This window comes from Homalodisca vitripennis, chromosome X (genome assembly GCF_021130785.1).
Source record: "Homalodisca vitripennis isolate AUS2020 chromosome X, UT_GWSS_2.1, whole genome shotgun sequence".
Taxonomy (NCBI): domain Eukaryota; kingdom Metazoa; phylum Arthropoda; class Insecta; order Hemiptera; family Cicadellidae; genus Homalodisca; species Homalodisca vitripennis.
In genome coordinates, this window is record NC_060215.1 from 147,037,534 (window position 1) to 147,054,284 (window position 16,751).

The following is a 16,751-nucleotide window of genomic DNA, read 5'->3' on the forward strand; positions in this document are numbered from 1 at the left end:
CGTCTGTAGGAAACTAAGCTCGGGGATTTTTGTTATAAGAAACCTATCAAAGTTTGCTGATACCAGAGTGACCTTGGCTGCTTACTATGGGCTTATCTACCCCTTTCTCACATATGCTGTAGTCATTTGGGGATGTGAAAGTGTACGTACAAAATTCGTTTTTAAACTCCAGAAAAGGGCGTTGAGAGCGGTTTTTGGGAAACCGTGTAGAACTTCTTGTAGGTCGCCTTTTTAGGGAGGCAAAGGTTCTAACATTCCCATCGATTTATATTTTGTACTGCGTGACATTTGTTCACAAAAACCTCCACCTTTTCAAATCTCAAAATCCCCAACATCGTCACAATCTACGTCACTCCAATATGATTACCATTCCTGCCCATAGAACAAGTTTTTTTGAAAGACATTTATTAACCAGCGGCATTAAACTATATAATGCACTCACAGACTCTATGAAAACAAAAACTAGTCCATCTTTTGAGAGGGAGGTCAAGCGGCATTTGGTACAGCGGGCTTACTACAGTGTCAGGGACTTTGTCGAGTGCTCTGGTCAGACTAGCTTATATTAAGCTTTATGCTAAGACTAGCCACCTATGTAAGCTTTAGTTTATTTTATTTTAGCATTGACAAAAACTTTAATGCTATTTTAATTAATCTGACGTTTTTATATTTAATGTTATTAGGCTATTCTGAAAATCACTTAATGTAATTAACTATTACATATCATTGTTGACGCTATTTTGCAGTGTTATACTGTCTGACAATAAAGAATTTCTGATTTCTGATATTTGGAAACCTTAAAAAGTATATATTTTGCCCATGTTCACTCCCACCTTTTATTCGGTATAGCGTTATATGGATCAACAAAAAAATTAAATATGGATAACATTTTGAAGCAACAAAAAAGGGCCATTAGAATTATGCTTAAGCTGAAATGTGATTATTCAGCCAGAGAACATTTTAAAAAATTAAAAATTGTTACAGTTTTTGGTCAATATATATTTGAAACAATTCCTATTGCCAAAAAACAAGAACTAGAGGCAAAATCAATACCATTATCCCACTCTTATAATTTTAGGAGGAAAAATGAGATAGTTCAGCCTCACAGGTTAAAATTTTTGAGAAAAAGCCCTCATATGCAGGTAACACATATTTAAAATGTGTTCCTGAAAATATTAAAAAAGAGAATTATTGGTCAAAATTTAAGAAAATGCTCAAAGAATATATAATAAATTTAGCAGTTTATTCATTAGATGAGTTTTCCACCTCCCATAGTTAGCTGTAGTTACACAACATTTCTGTATGTAGTATGTATTATTTTTTGTTTTAGTGCATTTTTTTGTGCACTTCCTTGGTTAGTCGCACAGTGCACACAGCTACCGTATCACCCGTCCTTGAGTGTTTTATGACGACTTTCTAGTGTTTATTGTACCATGGAAATTCCCGACGCACAATAAACCGATTGGCTTCGCTTGCATGATAGTGACAATGACTTAGTGGTTGATACTTTAAAAAATTTGAAAACTACTTTTTTTTAGTATGTATCTAAACCTACAAACCTGTCCCTGGAAGAAAATTACCAACAACTCAGCAAAACAACATAATTTTAGATACAAAAATAAAACCGTTAAGAGGTCAAATATATCATTACTAAGAACTGTAAGAGCTTTACAACTTTATGGATATGGGTGAAATGGAATAAAACCACACTGCAAAGTAAAACATTAAACCAATATAATTTTAAAAACCAACCATCGATGACAATCAAAGAGTATGGTATTATCTACTAATATTAAACATCAACATTAGAGGCTTCTTAACATCAAAATCTTCCAGTTAACACCTTATATAAACATCACTTACACAATCACATTCTTGAAATATTTCGGTCTCGCTGTAGAGATCCATCTTCAGACAAAAATAAGCACTAGTCTGTATGGATGTGCTGAAGGGACTGAGCCAAAATATTCCAAGAACATGAATGTATAAACAACAGTGGCATGCCCAGGATATCTAGCACCCAGGGCGGCATTCTGTTTCATTATCGAGGGTACACATGTAAACAATCACGCCTAAAGTAAAATAAAACTATTATTTAAATTTACCAAGTTGGAAGTCTAAATGTAAAACATAAGTTTACCTGCACACTTGAAAAGTCAAAGAAGAACACAATTACAATTTGCTAGAGCACTAAAAAGTTTGTGGATACATTTCCTGAAAAAGCGAACATCCAGAAAAATTTCGAATAAATAGTTAATTCATTCATAAAAACATAACAGCAGTTTTTATTTAAACAGCTAAACTATATTCCTATCAGATTTGGCATGTATCTTTAAAATGCTTTGAAATCATAAATACTTATTAAAGTGTTTTCTGCATTTTATTCCTAAAAACATATACTTGAATAAAAATATAAACACGGAAGATTTTGAAAATGCTACAGACTAACCAGATACACGTTAACTTCCCACTGTAACTGGTCAGGGGTAATCTAAATTTAATTTAATTATAAAAATATTACATGGACGAGTAAGGAATTTAAAGAGTGGAATTTTGTGTTATGAAATTGTCAATTATTATCCTTAAGATAATCTAAAATAGTTATGATAAAAGTAGTTTTTTTAAATTAACTCATAATGCTCAAAATTTAATTATATAATAATATGAAAAAATAGCAATCAAAACAAAGATTTGATATGTTGGAAAGAACCACTTTACTGAACTGAACACTTTTGAACATCTAATTATACACATACCTACTGGCACAGCTTTCTGCAATTGGAATAAAGCCCAGGATAGGATAGCGGTGCCTGTATAGCATAGAGAGGCTACATTGAGAGTAAAATGAGTAAAGCCCATGGTAGGATAGCGGTGCCTGTATAGCACAGAGAGGCCACACTTAGAGTAAAAGTAGGAAAGCCCAGGGTAGGATAGCGGTTTCCTAAAGCATAGAGGCCACCTTTCAGGGTAGATGTTGCGCCACCGCAGCGGATTGAGTAGCCAACAGGCCTGGCAGATAACCTTTCAAAAGGGGTAAGTTGCAACTTTATCTTCACATGTAAATAATATTGCAGTTGGCACCCAGTCTGACCACCGCCTCCCCCTTGAAGTTGGCACCCAGTCTGACCACCGCCTCACCCTTGAAGTTGGCACCCAGTCTGACCACCGCCCCACCCTTGAAGTTGGCACCCAGTCTGACCACCGCCCCACCCTTGAAGTTGGCACCCAGTCTGACCACCGCCTCCCCCCTTAAAGTTGGCACCCAGTCTGACCACCGCCTCCCCCCTTAAAGTTGGCACCCAGTCTGACCACCGCCTCCCCCCTTAAAGTTGGCACCCAGTCTGACTACCGCCTCACCCTTGAAGTTGGCACCCAGTCTGACCACCGCCTCCCCCCTTAAAGTTGGCACCCAGTCTGACCACCGCCTCCCCCCTTAAAGTTGGCACCCAGTCTGACCACCGCCTCCCCCCTTAAAGTTGGCACCCAGTCTGACCACCACCTCACCCTTGCACACCTCTGATAAGCAATGTTTACTGCAGCGTGAACCGGACAACTTCGATGTTAGTGATGACATCGGCCTCGTAATTCTTAGAACTAAGATCGACATAAGATATCAATATATTCAGAAAAATAAAGATAAGAATAAAATACACAGATTGCAATTATGCAGTTACAACAAGCACCAAAACAATATATTTAACCTACTACCATAAAGTCAGCAATATATACATCATTTACAATATTTTTAAAAATATATAGATTTTGTAACTGACACAGAATACACATTAGTGTGAGGTACTTGTAAATCAGAACACCAGTGAAAGCTTTGACATTGTTCAGATACATAGAATCTTTAACAGATTCCATCTCAAACATCAAGCTTGGTAAAGGTGAAAACTTATTTCTATGATCTCTTTCACATGACAGGGTTGCTGCCATTCTCTTTTTATAACCTTTACATGCAATACAGCCTTCATGTGCAGTTATTTAGCTCTTCAGTTTAAATTTATTGTGCCTTATCTGTTGAACACTATTTTAAAAGAAATGTTTGCATTCGCTGTCTCTAACAATAACAAATTAATGTTGTTTCCATATTTTAGGAAAAGACTGCAAGAAAGACAAAGGGAACTTTTTCAGCTACTCCATTTGTCAACTTCATAGTATGAAGATCTGAGCACTCATCTCAGTGATAGGTTGCTCTGATAGGACACCTACATGAGTAATCCTGTATTCGGCCAGTTAAAACATTCACTGTTTCATTAAGATAAGACTTATAAAAAAATATGCTTGTGGCTCTCAAAAAATAAGCCCAATAACTTAAAAACTAATCTAGACCAGTACCATGCGACCAAAACTGTACTGTGTAAAAAAACTTGTATGTAGCCACCAGTTTCTCTACATGAAATGGGATTTGAGAGGTAACCACATGCCATTAATTATAAACAGAGAGGTAGCCACATGACAAAAATTATGAACTGAGAGATAGTCACGTGACACAAATTATGAACTGAGAGGTAGCCACATGACACAAATTATGAACTGAGAGGTAGTCACATGACACAAATTATGAACAGAGAGGTAGCCACATGACACAAATTATGAACTGAGAGGTAGTCACATGACACAAATTATGAACTGAGAGGTAGACACGTGACACAAATTATGAACTGAGAGGTAGTCACGTGACACAAATTATGAACAGAGAGGTAGACACGTGACACAAATTATGAACTGAGAGGTAGTCACATGACACAAATTATGAACTGAGAGGTAGTCACGTGACACAAATTATGAACTGAGAGGTAGACATGTGACACAAATTATGAACTGTTCATGTGTAAAGCTCACTATGGCCAATAGTAGTAGAGTACATTGAAGCTACTCTCGGTTCCTAGTTTTTATTTTGATAAAAGCGAAAAAGGTATTACTTTTTTAGGTACTTTTCAATGAAACTGCAACTTCAAAATTCATCCCTCAGAAACTTGTTAACCTAATACGACCAACCTCTTATAAAAGTACTACTTACGAGTATGAAATTTTAGAATTTCATACTTACAAGTTATGAATTTCCGAAATCAAGTTGCAGTTTGGTTAAAAGCACAAAAAAACTGGTAACTTTTTGTTGTTATCAAAATAAAAACCAGAAGTTATTGTTTGTTAATAATAATTTGTGTTATAAATCTAAATCCAAAAGTAAACCAACTTCATTTTAATGTATCTCCCGTTATTTCAGTTTAACTGATTAGTTTGTGATTAATTTTCAAATTCGGTTATCTAAAGTTTTTGACTCAAGAGGAGTCACATAAAAGGAGCCTTATGGACGAATGCTAGACAGGTTGCCATGGAGCATTTTAGTTGCATAGTGATCAAAAATAGAATTACCATTGTACACAGGAATCAATATACGGTAATATTTTACAAGTTTGTACAATACTATATTGGTAGGTACTTTCTATATTTGTTTTTTCTCTGTTATTTATTTTGTAACGGCAAAACTAAGTTTTTGATGGTTACATTTGTTAGTATACATACAGGCCAATCTAAAGGAGGATTTAAAAACCCAAAATACCTAAATATCAAAAAATTGGGAGCAAACCACAACTATAACAGAGAAAAAATATATCATACTAAATTTAAAGTAGAGCTAAAACAATTTCTACATAAATACTACTGTATATTAAAAGTGTTGTCAATTTTTTTTTTTTTTTATTTGTGTCAATATTTACACAAAATGAGGTATTACTGTTCATCAACCAATGTACAATAATACTACACTGAGCAACATTTAATAATTATTGTTATGTAACTGTAGAAACACTGTGCATACACATGGGTCCTTAAGTATTTGTGGGGTTTTTGATAAACATGTACCTGTTCTGTTAATTTCCTTGGGATGAGAATAGATGAACAGTTGGAGGAGGTTTTAAATATTCATACATTTAATAGCCATACCCGTGTCTAAAACATGTTCCAATATCGCACACAAGGTAGTAAAGTGTGAAAAAGAAAACAATGGCTTAAATATTTAAGATCCCGTGTGGCGGCACAGAGCTTCATGAGTACACGACGACGAGCACAGAAGGAAAGTACATAGAGAGGCCCTTAACAATACAGAGTCGAGGTATTCATAGAGATAATTGGAGTTAACTAACACCAAAGTCATTTGATTCACACTACATGGTACAAAACTAGTTTTGGTTAAACATACGTTAACAAGCAATGTTTCAACTCGGTGTGAACCCGAAGACTTTGATATTAGTTAAGACAGCAGCCATGTAAGCCTAAGAACTAGGAATAACAGGAGGTTAGCTGATTAGGCGAATGGAATGAGAGGACAGTGCGTTGTCATTGTAATTATAAAACTAACAGATTACCCTAGATCTGTGTCATTAACGCTCTCATGTTGATGCATGAAAACTATCAAAAGAAGAGATTCCATGACATAATATACTGAGTTTTCACCTGGCTAGATACATTAGAATGATCGTACTTACTAAAATAAAACAAAGAATACTTTGGTATATACAAAATATTACCGCCAAATCACAAATAATTTGCTATATTGGTTATAATATGGATATTTTATTGACAGGCCAATTACAACATTGGAAGGTTATTTTCTTTTCGTGTCTACGCTATAAAAAGAGTTACAGTAATAATTGGTAGGTTTATACAATAAGGATGCAAAGTTATACAAAAGTGCATTAATCTTCCGTAAAAAGTAATTTTGACTTCATTCACGTAATGTAGCTATGGTGGGAAGGGTTGATTCAATGTAAATGTTGAGTTTAGCTCCAGTTCACCTTTCTCTTACTGCAGTGTCTGGAATCTGGTGCTGTCACAGTCTTGACTCTTGGAATCTGGAGTCATGTTCGTCTTAAGAGATCCAAAAGAAGTCAGCGAAGAAGAAGCTCAAAACGAACTCTTTACATTCATTATTTTACAACACAACAGTAATCTAGATTTGTACAGAAAAACTATATTAAACGTTTGTATAACATAGTATGCATGTTGATTTTTTTAATAAACTTCCAAAATGCTGAAAATATATTTAACCACTTTGAACATTTTTAAATCCACAGATCTAGCGTTAATTACAAAAGCCAATAAAAAGGCTAAAAGCCATATTTTACTACAGCATTAAATTACCTGCTTACAGCTCAAATAAAGATACACGCTTTTTCAAGCTAACAATTAATGAGCATAGGCCTACTGTATAAAGTGCACGATTAAAGTTGTGACATTTATTGTTTAGAAAATTATCATTCTGAATAGTTTGGTCCCTTGGAAGCCTTATGGCTACAATTTTGTCTTTTCCTTCTTACAACTACTGATCAGCGATTAATACATGATACTCGTACATTGTAATAAAATACTGAACACCCATTATGAAAACAAATCATCAGTACTGGGTTAACTGCGAGAGGTACAAGAATTGGGTGTAGCACAGGTCACACAAATCGAACAAGCACAAGGAATGGAATCTGGAATGTGGAACTAACCTAGTGGAACAGGTAACTGGATAAGAATTAATTAAGTATCACTTAAAGTATGGATTTTATATAAAAACAAGTAATCCATTTGCCTTGTACACCTGGAGCAAGTACTTTTGATATAAAAATATATTGTTTTCTTTCTTTAAAAATGGTTTTGCATTGTGTAATTGTTATTAATAAAAAAATTATGTATTGTTAAAATTATTTGTTTCAGAATATATTTACCTAATATCTTTGAACAACTATACAATTAGCTATAAAATGTAACAAATAATTTGTATTTTACATGTATTTTATTGGTAAAAACTTATCTAACAATTGTGAAACCCTCATATAACACCGTGTTTACCTTATTACTCCATAACATAAATAAGTAACTTGTACATAATTAATACACTATTTAAATAAAACTATGTCAAGCAGAAAATAGAGCCATATGAGTGCCGTTTTAGAACACGAGAAGGATAAAAATGTGGTCCACGATTTCTAATGTACGATATGACTAAACAGCTATTATAAAGTGCTAAATAATATTCATTTTAAATCTGTCAATACAAGCGGGTACTCAAAAAAACCAGAATAATTTTTTTAAAGATGTATTTTACTTTTTTTATATAACTACCTTATCCCCTTCAAATTACTCTCCCTTACACTTTATACATTTGTCGAATCGGTGCTTCCACTGTTCAAAAATATGTTTGTACTTATCTTCGGTAATGGTTGACAGCACCTTCACTTTTTTCTTCATGTCATCTACATTGTTCAATCTAAGTTCATTCATGTTCCTTTTCATGCATGGGAATACAAAAAATCATATTGAGCTAGGTCAGGAAGTAAGGTGTGTAAAATAGATAGCTGTGTGTGCAGCTGCAATGTCATGATGGAAAAGCCAGTCTCTAGTCTGCCACGAATCAGGTCTTTTTTCAAGAAACACTGCAGCATAATCTTCTTCAAACTTCCAAATAAAATGCCTGATTAATAGTCTGACCTGGAAGAAGAAACTCTCAATTGACTACCCAAACTCTCTCACATCAAAAAAGAAAATAAGCATTAATTTGACTTGACAACTTGTTTTTATATAATGCCATCTTCCATTGGCTTGATTGTTGCTTTGTATCTGGTCATAACTGTAGCAGCATAACTCATCACCATTGATGACGTTCGACGGAAAATCAGGATTCATTTCAAGTTGTTATTTCAAAACTCAAGATTTTTGAACTCGAAGTTCTTTTTGATTGTCAGTCAGAAATTGACATACATTTATCAATGGTCTGTTGACAGTCAGAACGTGAGGCACAAGCTTGGTAGAGACCCATCTCATTCCTAAATCTTCAGGTAAAATTCATTAACCAAGCTCCAATGTGACCCACTAACCTGTGATATTTTATCAATGGTCTGTTGACAGTCAGAACGTGAGGCACAAGCTTGGTAGAGACCCTTCTCATTCCTAAATCTTCAGGTAAAATTCATTAACCAAGCTCCAAGATGACCCACTAACCTGTGATATTTTATTAATAGTCTGTAGACAGTCAGAACGTGAGGCACAAGCTTGGTAGAGACCCATCTCATTCCTAAATCTTCAGGTAAAATTCATTAACCAAGCTCCAATATGACCCACTAACCTGTGATATTTTATCAATGGTCTGTAGACAGTCAGAACGTGAGGCACAAGCTTGGTAGAGACCCATCTCATTCCTAAATCTTCAGGTAAAATTCATTAACCAAGCTCCAATGTGACCCACTAACCTGTGATATTTTATCAATGATCTGTTGAAGAACGTGAGGCGCAAGCTTGGTAGAGACCCTTCTCATACCTAGATCTTCAGGTAAAATTCATTAACCAAGCTCCAAGATGACCCACTAACCTGTGATAGTTTATCAATGGTCTGTAGACAGTCAGAACGTGAGGCACAAGCTTGGTAGAGACCCTTCTCATTCTTAAATCTTAGTTGTGTATTTAGATGAAAATATGTTGATTTGTTTCTTGACAGTAATTACAGTAATTACTGTCAAGAAACAATTGTTTCACATCCTAAAACATCTTCATAGCATTTTTAACATGTCAGGAATAATCATTTTCCGCCTACTTTTGTTCAATTTCATTTTAAAACTTTGATGAACTTGTAACAAAACTTTAATATTAAAAGTTTATATGAGTACTCTGTGAAGAGTGTATTAGTTGTATACATGTCTATGTGTAAAGTTCTAAGTATTCAAAGACCCAGAAAGTTCAGCAAAATTACAGCAAAGTGAGGAAAACATATTTTTCCTGTTTTTCTGTCAAGGGACTTTTTTATAATGTTTACAGCAATATGAGTTTGTTTCTATGGGTTGAACAAACGATGTTCAAAAAAGTTACTTCAAAACTTTGTTTCAAATTATGGAAATGGCATTGCATCAGAAGGGAACTACTATAAAAAATTATAGGTCTCAAAGCTGTAAGTCCAACATAACAACGCCAGTCCAGTTACTTTTTTAATAGAATGTGGAAAAAAAATAAATGTACCTAAAAATTTCCTATTTAACATTAGGAAGACACTGTATTATCTTCTATGACTGTTTTTACCTATGACACTCACAAAAGAAACAGTCCAAAAGTATCAACCTTAGGCACTGAACTAAGGAGTGGTATTTCTACATTCTCCATTAAGTAGTCACAGGTTTCTAATTTGAAATGTTTTCTTATGCCTTATCTATCTATACAGTCCAGTCTTTGTTATAACCTCTTCCTTGCTAGTGTGTGTATACATGACTACTGACAGTTATTTCTTGTCCATTTGTGAGTCTTTTTATTCTTTTAAGTCATATATTAAAAGTTTAACTTTGACTCTGAAAAATTACCATATTAGCCTGTGTATGTTATAGCTGTATACTAATATATTTTCATAGTTTTTTCATTGTTAAATCTTAGCGGTAGTAATTTTTTCCACCAGTATTATTGACAATAATTTATGAATGCAACTGATTCGAAACAAAATAGAACGATACTATACATCCTTCCACCATTTCACCAATCATTAACAGAGTTGGTATAAATGCTGAAGACGAGACCTATAGTGAGCAGTATGCAGAACAGCAAACAGTCTCTGCGCAGGCTGTGGCTATGAGAGCATACGCAGAGGAGCTCCAACAGAGGCAACACAACATGCAAGATGTCAGGCACCATAAAACAGACATCTCTCAAAACCTGTAAAAACAATATTGATTCAATTTTGCATCAAGATGGAACTGACAACATATTATCAATGAAATAGGAAGATTTAATCAGAGTATTGCAATAAAATGCGTAATGATACATTCAAGGGTTGCTCATCTTCAACTTTCTTTTCTCAAAATTGATACTACCTAACAAAACTAACACCCTCATTTCACTTGTGTGAATTCCCACACAATCGGATAACGTATTTTGTTGCAACTATGAGCCGTAACTTTTAACCTGATAAATTAAAGTAATTAATCCAAATTAATAAAATTCTAAGATGTTACTCGAGTCATGTTGGTCAGAGGTGGTACTAAAACGGCTTGTCATGAACATGTATCATCTCAAAACTTTAATGTTTTTTACATTCAACAGAAACTATATCTAAAACCTATCAGAAGATATACAGGGTAATTATAAAATAGCCTGCTAAATTATGAGAAATAGTTAACACATGAAAATAAAGAAAAGGGTTCCTATAAAATGCATATTTCATAAAATGGAGGAGGGGTAGGGAGAGGGTGAGAGAGGAAGAGATTGAGAGAGAAAGGGAAGGGAGTGGGAGAGGGGGGAGTGAGAGGGAGGGGTAGGGAGGTCAAAAAATTACATTCCATCAAAGTTGCTCCAGGACAGGAACTCATCCACCATCTAGAATGGTCATTGAGCAAGCGATTTTTTCAAATGCAGTCTGAGATTATGTTTGTTCACAGATTTGTGTGAAGATAAGATGACAGTATCGTCAGCGCACATGAAGCATTTGCCATATGGGTTGATATAAGATGGTAAATCGTTAATAAACAATATGAATAAAATTGCCACAACACTGACCCCTGAGGGACACCTCTAGAGACAGCTAGTGGAGTAGACCTCGTCTTGCATGTTTCACTTTTGAATAGGTTAGTTCGACGATTTGAGATCTGCCTTCCAGGTAACTGGCAAACCATCAAAGTGCTGTTCTATTAATTCTTAAATAACTCACCTTTGACAGAATTAGATCATGGCTCAAGCAACAAATAGGATTTGCTGAGATCTAAGAATATTCCTGTAACACTTTTGCCATCTTCAATGCTGTTGATTATTTCTTCAACCAGATCTTCCAAACCTGTCACTGTTGACCTGCCCCTCATATACCCATGCTGACTCTGGTTTTATAAATTATGTAAAGTTACCTACCAGAATAGTTGACAATTATGTATCTTGTTTGGATCATGTACTAATTCGCAGCACAAAGGCAATACATTTTGATTGTGAAGTAGTAGAGTCAAGTATTACTGATCATCATGCCAATTTAATAAGTATTAAAAATAATATTCCCAGTATAAATAACTATTCTAAGTATATGTTTTGTAAAGTTGTGGATTACAAAAAACTTCGCAATAGGCTTTCTGCTGCGAGTTGGTCTAGCGTTTATGAGTCTGTTGATGTAAATCAAAGTGTTGAATGTTTCTATAATATTTACAATACATGTTATGATCAATCTTGTAGACTGAAGAAGATTAATAGTAGTAATAGAAGGCGAAATCCATGGATTACAGATGATTTGGTACAGTTAGTAAATAGAAAAAATTATTTATATAAATTATATGCCAAGGATAGAAATAATTTTGTTTATTAAGACACGGTACATTACTTTATCTAGATTGGTGTGCAGACAGGTTAAGCAGGCTAAATTGAGTCACTATTCATCTCTGGTGGATAGGAGTAATGGAAACACAAAAAAATATTGGAAAATCGTTAAGAGCATCACGCATAAAGAAAAAAGTAAAATACATACAGTTATATGCAACGGGGCTGTAACAGAGGTGAAGGGTAATGAAGTAATGGTTGCTGAGCAGTTTAATCAATATTTTGTAAATTTAACGGCCCAATTGAGAGAAGAGTCATTTGGCAATGACTTATTTAATAATTTAAATTTTAGTGAATTAGATTCATATTTTGAGGATTTTCATATTACAGAAAATTGTATTTATGACATAATAAGTAAAATGAAGAACAAGAAAAGTTGTGGATTAGATTGCATTAATATAATAACTATAAAGAAAAATATAAATGTTTTTGTTCCTGTTTTGAATCATATATTCTCAAAATCGTTATTGCAGGGTGTGTTTCCCAATGCCTTTAAAGTCGCAGCTGTTGTGCCAATTTATGAATCTGGAAATCCACAAGAATTCTTGTCATACCGACCTATATCCGTGATTAGCATTCTGGCAAAGATTTTTGAGTCTATTATAAAACAACAATTGTTAATGTATTTTTTAAACAATTCTATAATAGCTAATAATCAGTTTGGTTTTTTGCATAATAAAGGTACAGATGTTGCTATAGAGAAACATATAAAATATATTGCTGAGTCGCTGGATGTAAGTAAATTTACAGTTGCAATTTACCTTGATTTCCGTAAAGCTTTTGACCTTGTGGACATAGAGATACTGTTGAGGCACCTGAAGGGGTACGGAGTTAAGGGTAATGCATTGGTCTGGTTGGAATCATTTTGTAAACATAGGAAGCAAGTAATAAAAATCGAAAATCATACTAGTGCAGCTATGGAATTGAAGTATGGAGTGGCACAGAGAGGTGTTCTTGGACCCCTTTTGTTTATTATATATATAAATGAACTATTAAAATTAAAACTAAATTCTCAGATTTTTGCATATGCAGACGATACAGCTTTAGTATGTTCATCGTATAGTAAGACTAGTTTAAGGTTGTCGATCTCTAATGATTTGGAAGCTGTGTCAAACTGGCTAATAGATTATAAACTCCTAATAAATACATCTAAGACAAAGTGTTTGGTATATTCAGAAAGAGAGAAAACTTGTGAAGATCTACAACACGACTTTACTTTTTATTGTCACAAGCACCTTTGTAAATATAATTGTGTATGTGAACCAATTGAAATCGTTAGTAATATTAAATACCTAGGTTTGATTATTGATACGTGGTTAAAATGGGACGTTTATGGTAATTATTTAGTGAAAAAATTGAGGAAAGTAAATTATGCCCTATTTCATATGAGAGAATTCCTTGCCTCAAACTAATTATTAAAGCTGTATTTCTCTTGGTTTGAGGGTCTGTTAAGGTATGGAATAATCCATTATGGGGGGAGTAATGAAAATATTTTAAAACCAATTCGTATGACACAATGGTTTGCTATTAGAAATGTTTTTAGTTTTAAAAAAATTTGATAGAGTTTCTCATGTATTTTTTGAAAACAACATACTAACTTTAAATAAACTATATGTATTATGTTCAGCAATTTATATGCATAAACACATAGATAAGTATCATATTAAGGAAAACAAGGTCAATACAAGATCATCAGATAGATTGTCAATTCTTGTCCCATGTTTTAGAAAGGAAATCACTCGAAAACAATTTTGTTATATTGTACCAAAAATAATAAATAAATGTATTTTGAAATTAGGAAATGACATAATATTTTATTCGAGACCCAGATTTAAAATGTATGTAGCGGAAAGTAATGAAAAAATATATTCTATTAATACTTACATACTATTTTATGTTGTTGTTGTCTGATTGCGTTATATTTGTCATTGGTATTTTATATTTGTTATTTACTGTTTGATACTTATTTTTTTGTTAAATCTATTTATATATTTATGCTTGTTGATATTTTAAAAATTTATAATACTCTATTGCTGTTTTGATAATTATTTGTTTGTTAAATCTATTTATATATTTATGCTTGTTGATATTTTTTTAAATTTATAATACTCTATTGCTGTTTTGATAATTATTTGTTTGTTAAATCTATTTATATATGCTTGTTGATATTTTGAATATTGTTTGTTGATCTTACTGTTTTGGGTTGTTCATGGGGATAGAAAGTGTTCTGGCCAAAAATTGATATTTAATATTTTATTATTTATACAGGGTGATTCGGTTAGTGTTACCGGCACTTTCTGAGCTGATTGTACTATAAAAAAATAAAGAAAAAAGTTCATATAAAACATGGGTTCCGGAAATGCTTCCTTACTGGGTTATGGCCAATTTGAAGATTTTCACCAAAAATTGTGTGCAGGAGGTCAAATGATGATTTGCCGCGTGTTTATGAAGAGATATTTATAGGCGAATGCAACTTTTTCTAACGGATTTTTAGATGAGAAATTGAATAAAGTTCATCTCATAGCTGTATCTCATTTAGTTTTTTTGTTATAACTACAAAAAACAGAAATAAAATAATTTTGAAAACACTTTTTTAAGGTTTAACGGACAATTATTTTGTTAAATAGGCATTGAAGACCCACATTTTTACAAAGAAACTTGCAGAAAATCTAATTTTGAATAAAATTATGTGCCACACGGCTATTAAAAGCGAAGTATTAGTTTCTGGAATTTAATTTTACAACAGTACATTCCACCAAGCAAGAAATACGTATTTAGTAAATAAACACCGTAATGTAATGATATAAGTTACACAAATAATTGATTAGCATACAATTGTAAATACGATTTTAATAGATTAATGCTCAACTAAAAAACAATAATACTATTACTTTTTAGGACTATCCAAATGGTTACATCATGTTACCTACATATCTTTGTCACGTTAGCTTTACAGAAGGTAAATTATGTTTTTATAAGTTGGTATCACAAATCAGCTGTTCAACAATACACTGCAATTTATTGAGGAATCCAAATTATTTTGTTACCAATTCTGTACTAGTTTAATGATTGCAATTTAATACAATTAATTTACTACTCGTTTGTTAGTGAAGTGTAATTTTAAAGTAACTTACTATCACAATTGCAATGCCTTTGTTATTTACAACGGAAGAATATGCCGGACATGGTATTTGTTCTTAGGCGTTTGTGACGGAAATGCAACCGCTAACTACTGCAGAATACCGAAGACGATTTCCTAATCGCAGAGTTCCAAACCCAAAAACGATCAGTGGATCATTTCGTACCCTAAGAGTAACAGTAAACTTCCTAGTATTAATAATTATCGGGATCGCCCTGCCCAGAATAATGTAGATATGGAAGAGGCTATAATCATGGCTACTGAACGCAGTCCTGGTGTCAGTACACGGCGTCTTTCTAGGCGATTCGCAGTGTCTTTCAGCCTGAAGTATGGAGAACTTTGCGCAAAAATAGCATGTTCCCTTACCATAAACAACAAGTTCAAAGTATTCAACCAACAGATCCTCCTCTTCGATTGGAATTTTGCAACTGGTTAATTAGAAACCGTCAACATCATAGAACCATTTTATTCACTGAAGAAGCTCAATTTACCCGAGATGGCGTCAATAACCTTCACAATGAACACACTTGGGCAGAGGGAAATCCACATAGTACAATCGTGCGCAACTTTCAACACAGATTTAGTGTAAATGTATGGTGTGGACTCATTCATGATCGATTAATAGGACCATTCATTCTCCGAGGACATCTAAATTCCGCATGTACCTAGAATTCCTTACAGAACAACTACCACTATTATTAGAAGATGTTCCATTAGCAAGCAAGGTGCAATATTATTTATGAAACATGATGGTGCCCCTGCCCACTTTTCCCCATAATGTAACAATGCACTTAAACGAGCAGTTTCCCGGGCGATGGATTGGTCCGCGGTGGACCACACACTTGGCCACCAAAGATCACCAGATCTAACTCCATTAGATTTCTGTATATGGGGGTTTGGATGAAGAACCTGGTGTACCAGGAAAAAGTAAATACACGTGAAGAGTTAATAAATCGAATTGAAGATGCCGCCGCACAAATCAAAAACAATCGTTTGCAGCGTTGCGGAGGGATAACTCGATCAATCAGAAAGCGAGCTGCTAAGTGTATTGAAGTACAAGGACTGATTTTTGAACACCTGTTATGAAAGTGGTACGTAGTATTATAAGCGTTTAGATGAAAAAACAATAATTTATTTAAAACTTAATTTAAATTGCATCCTAATAAATCTTATGTGTAGGCTACTCTATGTCAATTAAAATGCGGTTTTCCTTTGCTTTTGGAATTTCTTGCTTGGTATAATGTTTTGTTGTAAAATTAAATTCCAGAAACTAATACTTCGCTGTTAATAGCCG

At 33.8% G+C, this 16,751-nt stretch overlaps 1 protein-coding gene across 4 annotated transcripts in view; it reads right to left on the minus strand.

Moving 5' to 3' along the window:
• Positions 1–1,714: 1,714 nt before the first annotated feature.
• Positions 1,715–16,751, minus strand: part of LOC124369988 — a 38,431-nt gene continuing 23,394 nt past the window's right edge. Inside the window, exons 4-5 of one of the 4 annotated variants that reach the window (XR_006923138.1) lie at positions 3,497–10,680; positions 1,715–3,422 (exon numbers count right to left, since the gene is read on the minus strand). Coding sequence is in view for 1 of the 4 variants with exons in the window: in XM_046828243.1 (XP_046684199.1) it covers positions 10,501–10,680 (180 nt within the window). In the remaining 3 variants the exon portion in view is untranslated. Of the gene's footprint in view, positions 10,681–16,751 lie in introns of all 4 variants that reach the window. The other 3 variants (XR_006923137.1, XR_006923136.1, XM_046828243.1) reach the window with 3 other exon arrangements.